We start from the raw sequence: 18,428 nt of genomic DNA, 5'->3' as shown, positions 1-18,428 counted from the left end.
GAGTTTTGTCATAACTGGCTCTCCCAAGGCCATCAGTAGTTCTAATGGAATGTTGTCTACTCCCGGGGCCTTGTTTCGACTCAGGTCTTTTTCCCGAGGACATGCAGCTTTACTGTATGATTAAATGATGATGGCGTCCTCTTGGGTAAAATATTCCGGAGGTAAAATAGTCCCCCATTCGGATCTCCGGGTGAGGACTACTCAAGAGGACGTCGTTATCAGGAGAAAGAAAGCTGGCATTCTACGGATCGGAGCGTGGAATGTCAGATCCCTTAATCGGGCAGGTAGGTTAGAAAATTTAAAAAGGGAAATGGATAGGTTAAAGTTAGATATAGTGGGAATTAGTGAAGTTCGGTGGCAGGAGGAACAAGACTTTTGGTCAGGTGATTACAGGGTTATAAATACAAAATCAAATAGGGGTAATGCAGGAGTAGGTTTAATAATGAATAAACAAATAGGAGTGTGGGTAAGCTACCACAAACAGCATAGTGAACGAATTATTGTGGCCAAGATAGACACAAAGCCCATGCCTACTACAGTAGTACAAGTTTATATGCCAACTAGCTCGGCAGATGATGAAGAAATTGATGAAATGTATGACGAGATAAAAGAAATTATTCAGGTAGTGAAGGGAGATGAAAATTTAATAGTCATGGGTGACTGGAATTCGTCAGTAGGAAAAGGGAGAGAAGGAAACGTAGTAGGTGAATATGGATTGGATGTAAGAAATGAAAGAGGAAGCCGCCTAGTGGAATTTTGCACACAGCACAACTTAATCATAGCTAACACTTGGTTCAAGAATCATAAAAGAAGGTTGTATACACAGAAGAAGCCTGGAGATACTGACAGGTTTCAGATAGATTATATAATGGTAAGACAGACATTCAGGAACCAGGTTTTAATTTGTAAGACGTTTCCGGGGGAAGATGTGGACTCTGACCACAATCTATTGGTTATGAACTGTAGATTAAAACTGAAGACACTGCAAAAAGGTGGGAATTTAAGGAGATGGGACCTGGATAAAGTGACTAAACCACAGGTTGTACAGAGTTTCAGGGAGAGCATACGGGAACAATTGACAGGAATGGGGCAAAGAAATACAGTAGAAGAAAAATGGGTAACTCTGAGGGATGAAGTATTGAAGGCAGCAGAGGATCAAGTAGGTAAAAAGACGAGGGCTAGTAGAAATCCTTGGGTGACAGAAGAAATATTGAATTTAATTGACGAAAGGAGAAACTACAAAAATGCAGTAAATGAAGCAGGCAAAAAGGAATACAAACGTCTCAAAAATGAGATCGACAGGAAGTGCAAAATGGCTAAGCAGGCATGGCTAGAGGACAAATGTAAGGATGTAGAGGCTTATCTCAATAGGGGTAAGATAGATACTGCCTACAGGAAAATTAAAGAGATCTTTGGAGAAAAGAGAACCACTTGTATGAATATCAAGAGCTCAGATGGAAACCCAGTTCTAAGCAAAGAAGGGAAAGCAGAAAGGTGGAAGTAGTATATAGAGGGTCTATACAAGGGTGATGCACTTGAGGGCAATATTATGGAAATGGAAGAGGATGTAGATGAAGATGAAATGGGAGATGTGATACTGCGTGAAGAGTTTGACAGAGCACTGAAAGACCTACATCGAAACAAGGCCCATGGAGTAGACAACATTCCATTAGAACTACTGACGGCCTTGGGAGAGCCAGTCCTGTGAAAACTCTACCATCTGGTGAGCAAAATGTATGAGACAGGGAAAATACCCTCCGACTTCAAGAAGAATATAATAATTCCAATCCCAAAGAAAGCACGTGTTGACAGATGTGAAAATTACCAAACAATCAGTTTAATAAGCCACAGCTGCAAAATACTAACACGAATTCTTTACAGACGAATGGAAAAACTGGTAGAAGCCGACCTTGGGGAAGATCAGTTTGGATTCCGTAGAAATATTGGAACACGTGAGGCAATACTGACCTTATGACTTATCTTAGAAGAAAGATTAAGGAAAGGCAAACCTACATTTCTAGCATTTGTAGATTTAGAGAAAGCTTTTGACAATGTTGACTGGAATACTCTCTTTCAAATTCTGAAGGTGGCAGGGGTAATATACAGGGAGCGAAAGCCTATTTACAATTTGTACAGAAACCAGATGGCTATTATAAGAGTCAAGGGACATGAAAGGGAAGCAGTGGTTGGGAAGGGAGTGAGACAGGGTTGTAGCTTCTCCCCGATGCTATTCAATCTGTATATTGAGCAAGCAGTAAAGGAAACAAAAGAAAAGTTCAGAGTAGGTATTAAAATCCACGGAGAAGAAATAAAAACTTCGAGCTTCGCCGATGACATTGTAATTCTGTCAGAGACAGCAAAGGACTTGGAAGAGCAGTTGAATGGAATGGACAGTGTATGGAAGTGAAACATGGATGATAACTAGTTTGGACAAGAAGAGAATAGAAGCTTTCAAAATGTGGTGCTACGGAAGAATGCTGAAGATTAGATGGGTAGATCACATAACTAATGAGGAGGTACTGAATAGGACTAGGGAGGAGTTTGTGGCACAACTTGACTAGAAGAAGGGATCGGTTGGTAGGACATGTTCCGAGGCATCAAGGGATCACCAATTTAGTATTGGAGGGCAGCGTGGAGGGTAAAAATCGTAGAGGGAGACCAAGAGATGAATACACTAAGCAGATTCAGAGGGATGTAGGCTGCAGTACGTACTGGGAGATAAAGAAGCTTGCACAGGATAGAGTAGCGTGGAGAGCTGCATCAAACCAGTCTCAGGACTGAAGACCACACAACAACAACAACAACAACAATCACAACAACAACGATGACAACAATAATAATAACGACACCTATGCCAATCTTAAGGGACGAAAGATGCACTAATGAACTGTATGAACAAATTTTGGACAAATCTGAAGACTAAGTAGCAAGGGCTTGATCGTAGCTGATCAATGAACCCTGGAAAAGGAAAGGGTAGGACTATTCTGACAGCATAGGAACACGCTATGGAAAAGGAAAGGGTAGGAGTATTCTGACAACATAGGAACAAGCTATCACATGAATGCTGTTAAAGACAGAACTGAGAAAGCAGAAGACCTTAAGCGCAGACATAGCATAATTTTTGAGGAACCAACCAACCACATCCTGAGCTGTTGTACAAGGATTTCATAGACACATAACCAGAGGCACAACATTCTGGCATATATGATACAATGCAACTTATGCTAACTGGTACGATTATAAGCCTGAAACATTGGTCAAAAATGAATAAGGCAAACCACTGACTTCAGACTAATCAAACGCAGAACTCTCACACACTGAACATCCCCTGTGCAGAAAAAGAAAGCATGGATTGTTCGCATCGCTATATTAGACAATAGCAAACTCAACAAACAACAGTTGAGAAAGTTGCAAGATACAAAGATCTGCAAATGAACCTTACTTAGTAGCTCTGACAAATTAGTAAACTGATATTAGTAGTTTCTGGCACATCAGGTGCAATGCTCAGGTGCAATGCCAAAAGAATTCAATGGGGTCTTGGGATGGTTTAGAACAAGAGGAGTAGAATGTAATAAGCAAGGAAATAATTACCGCAGGACAGAAAATTCCACATAAACATAAAGTAAAAGCAAAGATGACTCGAGAAACACTTGAGCTTATGGAAGAAGAGCATAATGGAATTTTTCAAATGAGGTAGGAATGCACCAGCGAAGGTGCAAATTAACAGGGAGTGCAAAGAGCTAAATGGGAAATACTGAGGAGAACATGTGAAGATATTAAGAAAGATATGACCACAATCTATTGGTTATGACCTGTAGATTAAAACTGAAGAAACTGCAAAAAGGTGGGAATTTAAGGAGATGGGACCTGGATAAATTAAAAGAACCAGAGGTTGTACAGAGATTCAGGGAGAGCATAAGGGAGCAATTGACAGGAATGGGGGAAATAAATACAGTAGAAGAAGAATGGGTAGCTTTGAGGGATGAAGTAGTGAAGGCAGCAGAGGACCAAGTAGGTAAAAAGACGAGGGCTAGTAGAAATCCTTGGGTAACAGAAGAAATATTGAATTTAATTGATGAAAGGAGAAAATATAAAAATGCAGTAAGTGAAACAGGCAAAAAGGAATACAAACGTCTCAAAAATGAGATCGACAGGAAGTGCAAAATGGCTAAGCAGGAATGGCTAGAGGACAAATGTAAGGATGTAGAGGCCTATCTCACTAGGGGTAAGATAGATACCGCCTACAGGAAAATTAAAGGGACCTTTGGAGATAAGAGAACGACTTGTATGAATATCAAGACCTCAGATGGAAACCCAGTTCTAAGCAAAGAAGGGAAAGCAGAAAGGTGGAAGGAGTATATAGAGGGTCTATACAAGAGCGATGTACTTGAGGACAATATTATGGAAATGGAAGAGGATGTAGATGAAGATGAAATGGGAGATATGATACTGCGTGAAGAGTTTGACAGAGCACTGAAAGACCTGAGTCGAAACAAGGCCCCCGGAGTAGACAATATTCCATTGGAACTACTGACGGCCGTGGGAGAGCCAGTCCTGACAAAACTCTACCATCTGGTGAGCAAGATGTATGAAACAGGCGAAATACCCTCAGACTTCAAGAAGAATATAATAATTCCAATCCCAAAGAAAGCAGGTGTTGACAGATGTGAAAATTACCGAACTATCAGCTTAATAAGTCACAGCTGCAAAATACTAACACGAATTCTTTACAGACGAATGGAAAAACTAGTAGAAGCCAACCTCGGGGAAGATCAGTTTGGATTCCGTAGAAACACTGGAACACGTGAGGCAATACTGACCTTACGACTTATTTTAGAAGAAAGATTAAGGAAAGGCAAACCTACGTTTCTAGCATTTGTAGACTTAGAGAAAGCTTTTGACAATGTTGACTGGAATACTCTCTTTCAAATTCTAAAGGTGTCAGGGGTAAAATACAGGGAGCGAAAGGCTATTTACAATTTGTACAGAAACCAGATGGCAGTTATAAGAGTCGAGGGACATGAAAGGGAAGCAGTGGTTGGGAAGGGAGTAAGACAGGGTTGTAGCCTCTCCCCGATGTTGTTCAATCTGTATATTGAGCGAGCAGTAAAGGAAACAAAAGAAAAATTCGGAGTAGGTATTAAAATTCATGGAGAAGAAATAAAAACTTTGAGGTTCGCCGATGACATTGTAATTCTGTCAGAGACAGCAAAGGACTTGGAAGAGCAGTTGAATGGAATGGACAGTGTCTTGAAAGGAGGATATAAGATGAACATCAACAAAAGCAAAACAAGGATAATGGAATGTAGTCTAATTAAGTCGGGTGATGCTGAGGGAATTAGATTAGGAAATGAGGCACTTAAAGTAGTAAAGGAGTTTTGCTATTTGGGGAGCAAAATAACTGATGATGGTCGAAGTAGAGAGGATATAAAATGTAGGCTGGCAATGGCAAGGAAAGCGTTTCTGAAGAAGAGAAATTTGTTAACATCCAGAATAGATTTAAGTGTCAGGAAGTCATTTCTGAAAGTATTCGTATGGAGTGTAGCCATGTATGGAAGTGAAACATGGACGATAAATAGTTTGGACAAGAAGAGAATAGAAGCTTTCGAAATGTGGTGCTACAGAAGAATGCTGAAGATTAGATGGGTAGATCACATAACTAATGAGGAAGTATTGAATAGGATTGGGGAGAAGAGAAGTTTGTGGCACAACTTGACCAGAAGAAGGGATCGGTTGGTAGGACATGTTCTGAGGCATCAAGGGATCACCAATTTAGTATTGGAGGGCAGCGTGGAGGGTAAAAATCGTAGAGGGAGACCAAGAGATGAATACACTAAGCAGATTCAGAAGAATGTAGGTTGCAGTAGGTACTGGGAGATGAAAAAGCTTGCACAGGATAGAGTAGCATGGAGAGCTGCATCAAACCAGTCTCAGGACTGAAGACCACAACAACAACAACATGACTCTAGGTACAGAAGAAACTGAAAGCATTTGAATGTGATGCTCTCAAAGTAAGTTGGAAATTAAGAGAACAGATGAGGTGCAAAATGAAGTAGTAAAAAGGGTGAGAACTGAAGTCTACAGGAAACAGTTACTTGAAGAAGGGACAGCTTGGTACTGGAAGGAGCAGTACGTGAAAAAAATTACGAAGGCAGACAAAGACTAGAACATCCAAAACAGATTATGGAAGACGCTGAGAAGAAAAGATTAGCACAAGAGAGACAAAGATGGACAACAGTGTCAAATTAGTCAACGGACTGGTGACTTGATATTTTAGAATGGAAAGGGAATAGTCATGCACAACCAATCTGGGACATGTTTCATAACTGTTTAACATTGGTCAGGGGTTCTAAGGCATAAAAAAAAGAATAAATGAAAACTACAGCATTACTGTGAGACATGCCATTAGTGAATTGGGAAAACTGGTTCACTGAAGGAAAAAAATATTGCGGAATGGGATACATACCTGGTCGACAATGCCTTCTAGCGATGACAGGACGGTGGGGTGGATGTCACGGAGCATATGCATCACGCGGGAGCAGCGCCACATGGGTGGCGTCGCCCTTATAGGGCCAGCCTCTGACGCCACCTGCTGACCGTCAGCTGCAAAGAGAGAGATTCATCAGGGTCACATATTGAGTAAACAAGAAAGTGTGAAGTAAAATACAGTCATTATCATACAATATTCTTCCCCAACAAATTTATTAAATGCCAAAACAAAAATACAAGAAAGAATAAATACACTGTTTGCTATGGAAAACTAAAGCTATTCTTTCACTGCTCTTCCCTCAGCTGTGTTTATTGTTTTATTTTCAACTGATTTTGAAGCGACTAAGGCTTCATCTTCAGGCAATTTCGCCCAATTATGGATGTGATATACCCCTGCAAATGTGTCCTATTAATGTACACCAGCATCCTCCGTTAAGGTAACAGTAGGCCTATAGCTGCCAATAAATTAAAGTTATACATATAGCTGCTCAGGAATGTGGTAAAAGAATAGCCTTTGATTTCCATAAAAAAGTATTTAACAGTAGACATCCCCAATTTCCACTGCCAGGGAAGCAACAATGAAATAAAAAACTTTGCACACTTACTAGTCCCTGTTTACATAAACCCCTGCAAGTTTATATACTTTCACAGCAATGAACAACATACACTGTGACAGTAAGACCTGCTCCTATGGAAGCGACAGAAGTGCACGACAGCTTCAGATGACGAAACACCACCGCAGGTATGCTTAGGGAAATGTCCTATTGGGGCAACGTCCATGGCACTGCCTGTTCTCCATTACACAACTAGAGACGTTTGAATTCAAACATGTTTGAATCTCGTCAGTGCAGCACGTGCAACAGTGAGAGCGACAGTTACAAGTGTTCTCAGCAAAGCAGTGGAGCGGACAAGCCAGTGGCTATGAAATGCTTGTCATCTGATTTTTAAAAAACTATTAGGTGAAAAAATTTTATTCTTGTGCATCTAATAGTTTGATATCTGTGCTTGATAAAGGTCTGAATTTATTTTCATTATTCATCATAGTTGCTGTCATGATGTAGCAAGCTGGGAGCTCTTTACTTCCTCTCGTTTTGCCATCTGCCTCCTTAAATTCATTTTATTTTCATTTTTGCCTAATTACTATTAACATGCATGAGTATAATCTGCATTTCCACAAAAGAGAAAGGTGGACACTCAGTCTTAAGGAATATAGCACCAGGTCTAATTCTGTGCTTCGTTTTGTGTATGTAATTAATTTCTTAATTTCTTCTTCTTTCGTTTCACCCTCTTTGGGGTACACTGGATCAATCATTTCTTTGTGCGTTGTTCTTTTCTTAGGGCCCACTATTTCTTCATTCTTTCTGATCTTCTTCTCCTCTCTTCTTCCTCTTTTGTGTGGATTTGTCATGGAACCTTATGTTTTCATTTTTAGTAATTAATTTAGCAGTTCGATCAATAAGTGAATTTTCTGAAATCTTTAATTCCACTAGGTCTTTCTCAGTTTCTTTAAACCAGTTGGGCTTCGTTTTTCGCTTACGGAAGAAGTCAAAGATTTGCTTAGTTAATCTCTTGGAATTCATTCTGAGAAGATGATGATAAAAATTTATTCTCCTTTTTCGCATAGAATCTGAAAGTTTTTCAATTTTCTTGTAGAGAATTTCATTTTTGATGTATATAATCTTATTGTCTTGAAATTTTGGCCCAATGATTTTTCTTAAAATTTTTCTTTCCTTTAGCTCAAGTTTCTCCATTTGGCCTTTGAAATTCATGTTAAGTGTTTCTGCTGCATACAGTGCTTCTGGCTTAATCACTGTCTTGTAATGTGTAATTCTGGATCCCCATGAAAGGGATTTTTTGTTGTATGTATTTTTTGTTAGTTGGAAGGCCAATTCAAGTTTATTTTTTCTGGATTCCATTGCTTTGCTTTCCCCAGCATTCCAACCAATCCATTCTCAGAGATATTTGAATTCTTTTACTATTTCAATCTTCTGTTCTTGAACTTTGAGGTATTTACATGAGTGCTTGATGTTTGTCAATATCTTAGTTTTTTCAAAGGAGATGTGAAGACCAATTTTAGCTGCTTGTTTCTTTAGTTCAAGGATTTGCTCCCGTGCTTCTTCCACTGTTTCAGCAAACAGCCATATCATGTGCAAAAGCAATGCTATTTACTTTAAGGTGGTTCTTTTTGCAACCCAGTCTTATACCACTCTTAATATTTGTGTTCCATTCTCTGACTACATTCTCAAGCGCACAATTGAACAGCAACGGTGAGAGCCCATCGCCCTGTCGCACTCCCATTTTTATTTCAAAGGCTTCCGATAGTTCGCTCATAAATTTAACTTTCGAAAATTTATTTGCAAGGGTCGCTTTTATAATATTAGTTTTCTTATCCAAACCCATTTCTTCCAGGACTGATAACAGAGATTCTCTATCAATCGAATCATATGCTTTTTTGAAATCAATGAAGGAGATTACATATGTCTTTGCCCTTGATTTTTGGTATGCCATTATGTTTTTGAGGTTTAGTATTTGTTCCGAACATGATCTACCGTTTCTAAATTTTTCAAGGATGGGTTCACAATTCAAGAGTTTCTCAAAGTAGCCTGCTAGCATTTTGCAGTTTTCCGTGTTGTTGTGAGCGATGGTCCCATTTACATCTCGAAATTGGAGGGTGGGTGCTTTGTATCTTGATAACCTTTGTTTGAAAGTTCTGTAAAAGCTTCTTGTGTTGTTTTTAGCAAATTCTTCATCAATTTGGAGGAGAGTTTTGTTTTCATGTGTCTTCTTAATCCTTTTTATATTTTTATCTACCAGTTTTCTAACTGTAATGAAATTCAGTCTACTTTCTTCTGTTTTCTATGATTGCCAATTTTGCCATGCCTGTTTTCTTGTTTCAATAAGGGTATCACATTCCAGCGACCACCAGGCATGTTTTTTACTTTTTTGTTAGGTGCTACCCGTTCAGCTGTAGTAATGAGGTTTTCCTTGATATCCCACCAGCTTTGTGTCTGAATGGTTTCTGTTGCTTTTGTGAATTCATCTGATTTTAATATCTTTTCTGTGCTATGCTTCCGACCCTTAATTTGTTTCATGCTGTGTTTCCGTTTCCTGTTTGGGATGACTTTGAACTTAATTTTAGAAAGGTAGTGGTCTGAATCCAAGTTTGCACCCCTGAGTACCCTAATATTCATGATTTCTTTGCTAGAAATCTTCTTGATTGCCATATGATCAAGTTGAAATTCCCCAAGGCTAGGATTTGGGGATACCCATGTCTTTTGTCTTCGTGGTAGTTTCTTGAAAGCTGTGGATTTAAGAATTAAATTGTTTGCTTGGCAAAGTTCTGTTAGTCTTACACCATTTCTGTTTGTTCTCTTGTGTGCAGGATAGTTTCCAACTATTTTCTTATATCTTTTTTTTTTAGCAATCTGTGCATTAAAATCTCCAAGAAGAATGATGATGTTTTTATCCGGAATTTTCTGAATAATGTCATCTAGAGCACTCCTAGTTAATATCTTTTGCTACAGCTCATTATAGGTGAAACCAGTAATTGTTTCATGACTTAGATTCCATTGTTGACTTAAAAACTAATATAAGTCCTGCACATTTGGAAGAAGAACTACTACGATTCTTAAATTATTTATTTGGCTCTATTCGAAAACATATTAGCAAAGTGAGCCCATAATTAATTCCAAAATAATTACCAGGTTTGTCAAAAGTATTGTTTCTATAATTATATCTGTTAACTTCATTATATTATTATTATACATTTTTGCCCTTAAGACAGCGTAGCATTATTATTCAATTTTCCCCCTTTTTTGTTTTCTTCTTCTTTTTCTCTTCCCAAAACCTCTTCATTCTTTGATTGTGTTTGTGTTTCCTTTGTTCCGCCCATATTTTCCCTGGTCTCTTCCTTTCTTTTACTACAAATTTCGTATTCATAATTTTGTTTCTGAATTTGTCTCCTGCTTGTTTTAGATCTTCTTCTGTTTCATGAAACCAGTTGGTTTTTTTGATTGAGCTGCTTTTTGTTTGAGTTGTTAATTTCATTATTTAAACAAATAATTCAGTCTAACCTTTGTGGTAAAAGGAATTGTTAAAAGGAAGGAATTTTTTGATGTAGTCAGATAATTGAATGCTTTATGTTTTAATTGTAATTTCTGTAACTTAAACATTGAACAATGTACGGTTTCAGTGCCTATTACTGCGTGGATATATAATGGACCGAGTTTTAGTCCCAATAAAGCCAGTCGACGGCCGATTTTCAGATGGGAAACACATATTGGTTAGATTAACAACAATGCATCAACTTAACAGTGGAATAAGTGTAACACAAATAGGCCATGTGTTAGAACAGTTAATGACAATGTCCGTTTAATTTACACACATCAAAAAAAGTTTTGCATCACCCTGGTTCCCAGATCTCCTGAAGACAGATGTTGACTGCGGATATTATATCACAGACACAGCCCCTTTAACTGTTCACAGATTTCACTGAACCCGCCCAAAGATGTAAACAACCATGCACGAGCAGCACCTATTAGACAGAGGGGCTCTGACAGCCAATCAGTTCCAGCCGTTCCACCAGGAAGAAGGAACATGGCTCGTGCTGTCTGTAGTTCAACCATGTCTAGATGGTCAGTACCACAGATTGATCACGTCATCATTGTCACTTTGTGCCGGGAAGGGCTCTCAACAAGGTAAGTGTCCAGATATCTCTAAGTGAACCAAGCAATGTCGTTCAGACATGGAGGAGATACAGAGAGACTGGAACTGTCGATTACATGCCTCGCTCAGGCCGCCCAAGGGCTACTACTGCAGTGGATGACCGCTACCTACAGATTATGGCTCGGAGGAACCCTGACAGCAACGCCACCATGTTGAATAATGCTTTTCATGCAGTTCAGGTCGTCTTGTTACAACTCAAACTGTGCGCAATAGACTGCATGATGCGCAACTTCACTCCTGATGTCCATGGCGAGGACCATCTTTGGAACCACAACACTTTGCAGTGTGGTACAGATGGGCCCAACAATATTCAGAATGGACCGCTTGGGATTGGCACTGGCATCACATTCTCTCCACCGACGAGTGTCGCATATGCCTTCAACCAGACAATCGTCGGAGGCAACCCGGTCAGGCTGAATGCCTTAGACACACTGTACAATATGGGAATGCCATCCTCTGACCAACAGTGCAACCATATTGGCAAGTCATTTGTCTTCATGGTTGACAATTCACGCCACCATCAAGCACATCTTATGAATGACTTCCTTCAGGATAATGTCATCACTTGACTAGAGTGGCCAGCATGTTATCCAGACATGAACCCTATGACATTGCCTGGGATAGATTGAAAAGGGCTGTTTATGGACAACGTGACCCATCAACTATTCTGAGCGATCTACACTGAATCGCCGTTGAGGAGTGGGACAATCTGGACCAACATTGCCTAGATGAACTTGTGGCTAATATGCCACAATGAATACAGCCATGCATCAGTGCAATAGGTACTGGTGTGTGCAGCAATCTGGACCACCACCTCTGAATGTCTCACTGTACAGTGGTGCAACATGCAATGTGTGGTTTTCATGATCAATAAAAAGGGCGAAAATGATGTTTATGTCTATCTCTATTCCAATTTTCTGTACAGGTTCCGGAACTCTGACAACCGAGGTGATGCAAAACATTTTTTGATGTGTGTATTTGAAAAACAGTGTCACATGTACTGTATTATTAGGCAAGAACTGTGAACTGTGTGGTTAGGTTTTTACTGCTCATAGCTGTTCAACAGCAAACCATTGTAGCAGGATGTTGATGTTGCCTGCAACCTATTAATGAAGCTTATCAACATTTACCAATAGTGAACTGGCCATATAATTATGTAATATTGGGGGGGGGGGGGGGGGGGGGGTTGTGGACAATGAAAGTAAAGAACTGTGAAATGTAATTGTGCAACTGTCCGCTACTTCATTTACAGTAGTCAGTGTTGAACTTCCATCCCCCATTTTTCAGCCAGTATAACAATGCAGTACGTCGACACCGAGGACTGTCAACGAAGAAATAAAGCAGACAAATGTCACATTTGGAAGCTCATCTGGGATGGGCAATATTGTATTTGGACACAATAAACAAGGACTCGCGAACTTCGAACAGTGAACAGTGCAGTTTGGATGGAATAACTGAATTTAAAGTACATGTGGCACCAGTATTATTGAGTTCAGTGAACAGACTAATTGAGAGTGAAAAGTAATTACAGTATTCCATAGGTTTGAACATGCATGAACAAATAATGCAATAGGAAGCATCAACAACACAGCATAACAACAGATCGTTGGCCGGGGTTATGGAGGCAGCCATTACAAATGTTGGACAGAGCAGCCAATCTGGAATTAAGCTACGATGGAGCAGCCATGACGGAGGACAGCCGCAGCAGCCAATCACCGTGCCAGCTGGACTCAACCCACCTGATGTAAAGAAGTGGGTTTTGGACGAGTGTAAGTAACCACAGCAGCAGCAGACGAGTGAATAAAAATAAGGTAATTCATAGCAAAAGCCATTTTACATTAAGTGATACATAATGAGTGGCCTTAACGAACAAGATAGTGTGATGGGGGAGAACAGACAAAGGGGTGTGATGTGATTGATAACAAAGCTGTACAGGTTAAGCTTCTAAATGAAAAGAAAGACTTAATTGGGACTGATTTGGCAGATGATAGTGGTTATAAATCAGACACGAATGTAACTTTGAATGATGAGGACGAAAGTCATGTTGTAGATGAGATGATAAAAGTGTCATCTACACTGTGTAGTGAGTGAGCGAAATGGACAAAAACAGTACTTAAGTGTGTGAAATTGTTAAGGCTAACGAGGAAGAATCTAGTAGTGAAAGTCAGCAAAGGCATAAGTTTATGGCAGAAAGAAAACTGGAAGCGATGTTAAGGCAAGTTACGAATAGTTTGAGTAGTACCAGTATGAAAGATGATGTTAGTAGGGTGGAAAATAAAACGGATAGCATTAAACCTGACATGGCTGGCTTAAAGGATGAACTGAAGTTAAGGTAGTCAGCTCCAATCTTTCAGAAGTAAATAAGAAGATTGAGGCGATAGTGAAAGACTGTGATGAAAAGATAAAGAGAGTAGTACAGAATACTAATGGTAAATTAACCTTAATGAGTGATAAATGTGTAGAAGAGAGAAAGAAGCTTCGTGACAGCTATAGTAGGAGGGTGGAGGCTTCCGAGAAACAGTGTAAATATGAAGTCAAAGCGGCCAGGAAATTTTGTGTTGGAAATAAAGTTAAACTTGAGAACCAGAAAGATCAGATTAAAAATGATTTAGAAACAGAGGAAGAAACCAAGTGTGCAGTAGTGGTAAAGGAAAAACTGGTAAAAGTAGATAAAAATATAGGTTCAAAATTGGCTGAAATGGGGAAAAAAGTGGAAGAGGTACAAAATCTAAAGCATAGAGTGTGTAGTGTCCCAAACAGTCCCTCATTTGTTGGTTGTAAGAAATTTAATACTTTTGAAACTTCTGGGGAAGTGCATCCACTGGATTTCACTAGGGATTCAGTGATTTGCCTGAAACATGGAATGACAAAGAGACAATGTCATTTGCTTATGGGTGGGCAGCTCAGGTAGCTGGTAGTTGGACTTTTTGGCATATCTTTGAGAAAGCATTTTTAGATGAATATTGGTGCAAAGAGGAGCAGCAGAGGATTGTGAGTGAATTTTGGGGAGGAGAGATATTTGACTCTAGGAAAGGTATTGTGAAATGTTTCTGTCAGTTTTGGATATGCAAACCGAAATATTTGGACAAAGTGCTAGGTAGTGAATCAATAATTATGTGTTTAGAAGCTAAGTTGCCTCAGAAAGTTAGAGAATTGCCTGTACCTGCCCCTAGGGGTAATATTAGTGATTTTTTAAATTATGTTGATAAAGTGGAGTGTGTGCAGTCCTCAGTGGAAGATTGTAGAAGGAATCTGATGATAACAATCAATCAGGGAGACAGTTTCAGATAGATAGGACGAATACAGCTCGTCCTAGTAGAAATTCAAGGAATGACTGGGTGTAGGATAGTCGGAACGGGCATGAAAATGGTAGGAGAAATTCAAGGAACACAAATGGCGGAGAAGATGGTAATTCTGGAAGCAAGTAGGGGGTTCAACGTTCTGAATTGCATTGAATTATGTGGTAATAATATGGTTATTTTTTGTGTTTCCTGAGGCAGTCAAACTCTTCTCCTATCCTATCTGTAGTTTATAAGTGAATCAGAAACATTTTATCTTCGACCTTCAAGTGATTTTGTACAGCAGGATACTTTAGTATAGGAATATATTTTATGTTGTGTTGGTGATAAGTATGGAATCGTAAGAGAATGGAAGAAAAGGCAATATAAGAAAAACGGCAGTGGTATTTGGATACGTGTTGATTCTGGTTTTATGAAATACAATGAAAGTAAATTGGTATCATGATTAAAGAATTTCTGTCAAACAAAGAGGTAAAGTCAACCACAGAAAATGAAAGGTGCCAGCATATGTGTGGAGGAGAAGGTGCAGATTATCTGAGAATTATAATTAACATATGAAGTAATCAGCTCATGTGTGAAATTAGTATAATTTGGCGCAGCAGCAGAGGTAATATGCAGTAAAAACCATCTTGAATACTAGGTCTTAATATTAATTGTGGTATAATAGAAATTTTATTTTTCAATGCAATCAGTGTATGGAGCTAACTATAGTATAAACTCAATATTGTGTGATCTCAATTTAGCGTAAACCTGCATTTAATGGAAGTAATTTCAAGGCCCGAAAATTATTCCATAAGTGCAAAGCAATTTTATATTCAATTTAATGTAATTCACATTGGGGCAAAACCGGCATTTAGCGTTAGGAATATTAAATACTGAAAACAATACAATAGTGGCTTTTGCAGCCTGAATGCAAGCAGCACTTTTTTTCCAGTTTTCAGAATCCAAAAACACCGCCTGCAGTTTACATTTGGGTACAAAGCCTAAGTAGTTCTGAAAAATGCCGCTAGTTGCCACCGTAAGTGCTTGCGTCCTTTATTGCTGCTTTTTGCCACTAGAAGCCGCCACAGAAGCCGTTGTGTTAAGTTTCGAGTAATGAATGTTAAGGTCTTTTTTATAATGGGCGAATTTAGAAAATTTTCAAATATTCATAACAATTTAAAAAAACTTTACACATACACCACCAAAATGGACATTTTGAAGAAACTTGACAACTCCTGATAATGAGAGCAGTGCTTGCAAAAACGTTTGTTTCAGTCTGCTTTTGAACTTCGGTAAGACATGGAGACAGCAAAAGTAACAACTTTCAGCTTGTTCCAGCAACAGAAAAGCATTTTATGGACCAAAACGTGGCTTTTACTATGAGTTGGAAGTCGTAGTGAACGATTTTTTGAGGAAGCAGCGACAGTGCTTACCTGTAACTGCAGAAATAATTCAGGTAAGAGCATGTCAGAAAAACCAGGATTTTAAAGGGAGCCGCAATTGGGCCTGAAAAATATGGGGAAGAACTCATTGCTATTCAGCGCTACATCATCAAACTGTGCACCGGAAATTCACGCTGGCTTGTACAGCCGATGGCCATAAACTGCCACCATTCATTTCACACGGAAAACTTTAACGAAGCCTGAAGTGTCCCCTAAAGATGTTATTGTACGTGCTAACGAAATTGGCTGGTTCAACACGTATGCTTGTGTTAGGGTCGTACGCAGCTCACTGCCTGTACACCAGCTGTGGCGCTGCGCTGGAGGGGGGAGTTTGGAAAAGCTTGTAATTTCAGAATGGACGACGTCCATTCTGCATCCGTTAGATGTTTGTTTAAACAAACCTTTTATGGACAAGCAGAAAAATACAGTATGTATACACAGTGCCTAACGAAAGAAGATGGGCAATTAACGCCTACAGGACATGTTAAGTGTGCATGTGCATTAGTCAATCTTGGAAATGTTTCCCAACTGAAACGGTTCGTCACGCATTTAAAAAATACTGTATGTCTAATGCGCTTGATGGTACAGAGGATGATGCTTTGTATGAAAGTAGTGACAACGAGTCACCAGCGTTAATAATAAAACATGAAAAATCATGACTGTGTTCCGGCACGCAGTACAGCGAGCTCGCCTGTAACTTCACTGCTCATAGCTCACGTGCATGTAGATCTGGAATACTGTATTTCGATAGATATCGTGAATTTTCACTGTTGTCAGTGTTTTGCGATGTAATTGTAATTCTAAGTGTCCCAAATCCCTGAGAGGTACGGCCACTTAATACTCTATCCATCACATGATCAGCCACGTCTTTCACTTTTAAGTGTGGCTTGTGAATTTCAAAACAGGACTTGGCATTTTAGTGATTTTGCAAATGGAAAAGAAACCCAAATTTTTCAAGTATAACCAGTTTGTGACAGAGTTATGACCTAGAGTAATGTTTTGTAGTGCACTGTGCACTTGATTTTAAATTTTTCCTAGTACTTACTTACTTCTGTACTGTAGTCAATTTTAGTGCTAATTATTGTGATATTATGAGAACGGTGTAATGTATTTATTTATGAAGTAATGACTATTATTTGCCATTAGTGTGAAACATTTTTCCCTTACACTTAGAAGTAAGAGTGAGTGTACTATAGTAGGTGCTTTGTCTAATTTTTTCATGTACTGTAGCCGAGGAGAACAACGTCCAAGGGAACTGATAGCAGTGCAGTTAGTAAAGAAATGCATTTCTTTACTAACTGCCACTTAGATCTGTTGAAGGTGTGGACGACTTGGTGAGAAAATGTGTTACAGCTCATTAAAAGAGTGAAAGTGCTTGTGCAAAATACTAAAACTTAAAAAATTGAAATTTTCTGTCTGAAAATGAACTGCATGGCAAAGCACAATTTAACTTTTTGCAACCCACGATCATTTATTCTTTGAAGCAAGGCAGAACTTGTATAAAGTGATATGTATCTTCGAATGTAATCTTTGTTCATCCAAAAAGGACATAACTTATGATGAAGATGCCTACTTTTATTAAAAATATAATTTGTGGATGTTTTGTGCCTTTGTACAATACACTATGTGTAAATATTTTGTATCAGCATTTTCATATGGCTAGTTCATAAAATCAGAAATTTGAAAAACATACATACTGTAGCTTTTGATAAGGAGATTTCTTATGTAATATTATTTTGTGTGTAAAATATTAAACCCACTTTCTGGGGTCACTTGTGGTCACTGAATTGCCCACTTAGCTATTTCCAATACCTATCTAGACAATCCAATGAGGAGGTAATGTCACGAAACAAGTTGATATCTCTTTACTTCCTATCTTGTTTTGCCATCTGCCTCCTTAAATTCATTTTATTTTTATTTCTGCCTAATTACCATTAAATGCATGAGTATAATCTGCATTTCCATAAAAGAGAAAGGTTAGCCCTCAGTCTAAAGGAATATAGCGCTAGGTCTAATTTTGTGCTTAGTTTTGTGTACATAATTAATTTCTTAATTTATTTTCACCATTCCTAGTTAATATCTTCTGCAACAGATCATTATAGGAGAAATCAGTAATAGTTTTGTTACTTAGATTCTATTGTTAACTTATAAACAAATATAAATATTTTACTAATTATAAACATCTGAAAGAGGAATTACTAGGATTCTTAAAGTATTTATTTGGCTCTATTCGAAAACATATTAACGAAGCCAGCCCTTCATTAATTCCAAAATAATTACTGATTTGTCAAAAGTATTGTTTGTATAATTATATCCATTAATTTCATTATTTGAATAATTCAGCCTAACATTTATTTATTTTAATTGTCATTTCTGTAAGTTAAACATTAAACAATATATAGTTTCAGTGCCTATTATTGTGAGGATATTTTCAGACGTGAAACATGTATTGGTTAGATTAACAACAATCCATCCAACTTAACAGTGGAAT

General features: G+C 38.5%; 1 protein-coding gene across 1 annotated transcript in view; it reads right to left on the bottom strand.

Moving 5' to 3' along the window:
* Positions 1 to 18,428, bottom strand: part of LOC126419578 (transformation/transcription domain-associated protein) — a 435,226-nt gene that overhangs the window by 67,563 nt on the left and 349,235 nt on the right. The window contains exon 58 of the mRNA XM_050086768.1: positions 6,467 to 6,603. Coding sequence (XP_049942725.1) covers positions 6,467 to 6,603 — 137 coding nt within the window. The remainder of the gene's footprint in view (positions 1 to 6,466; positions 6,604 to 18,428) is intronic.

Source organism: Schistocerca serialis, chromosome 1 (assembly GCF_023864345.2).
Source record: "Schistocerca serialis cubense isolate TAMUIC-IGC-003099 chromosome 1, iqSchSeri2.2, whole genome shotgun sequence".
Lineage (NCBI taxonomy): Eukaryota > Metazoa > Arthropoda > Insecta > Orthoptera > Acrididae > Schistocerca > Schistocerca serialis.
Note: the sequence above shows the minus strand (reverse complement) of the source record. Positions and strands in the feature narration are given on the sequence as shown.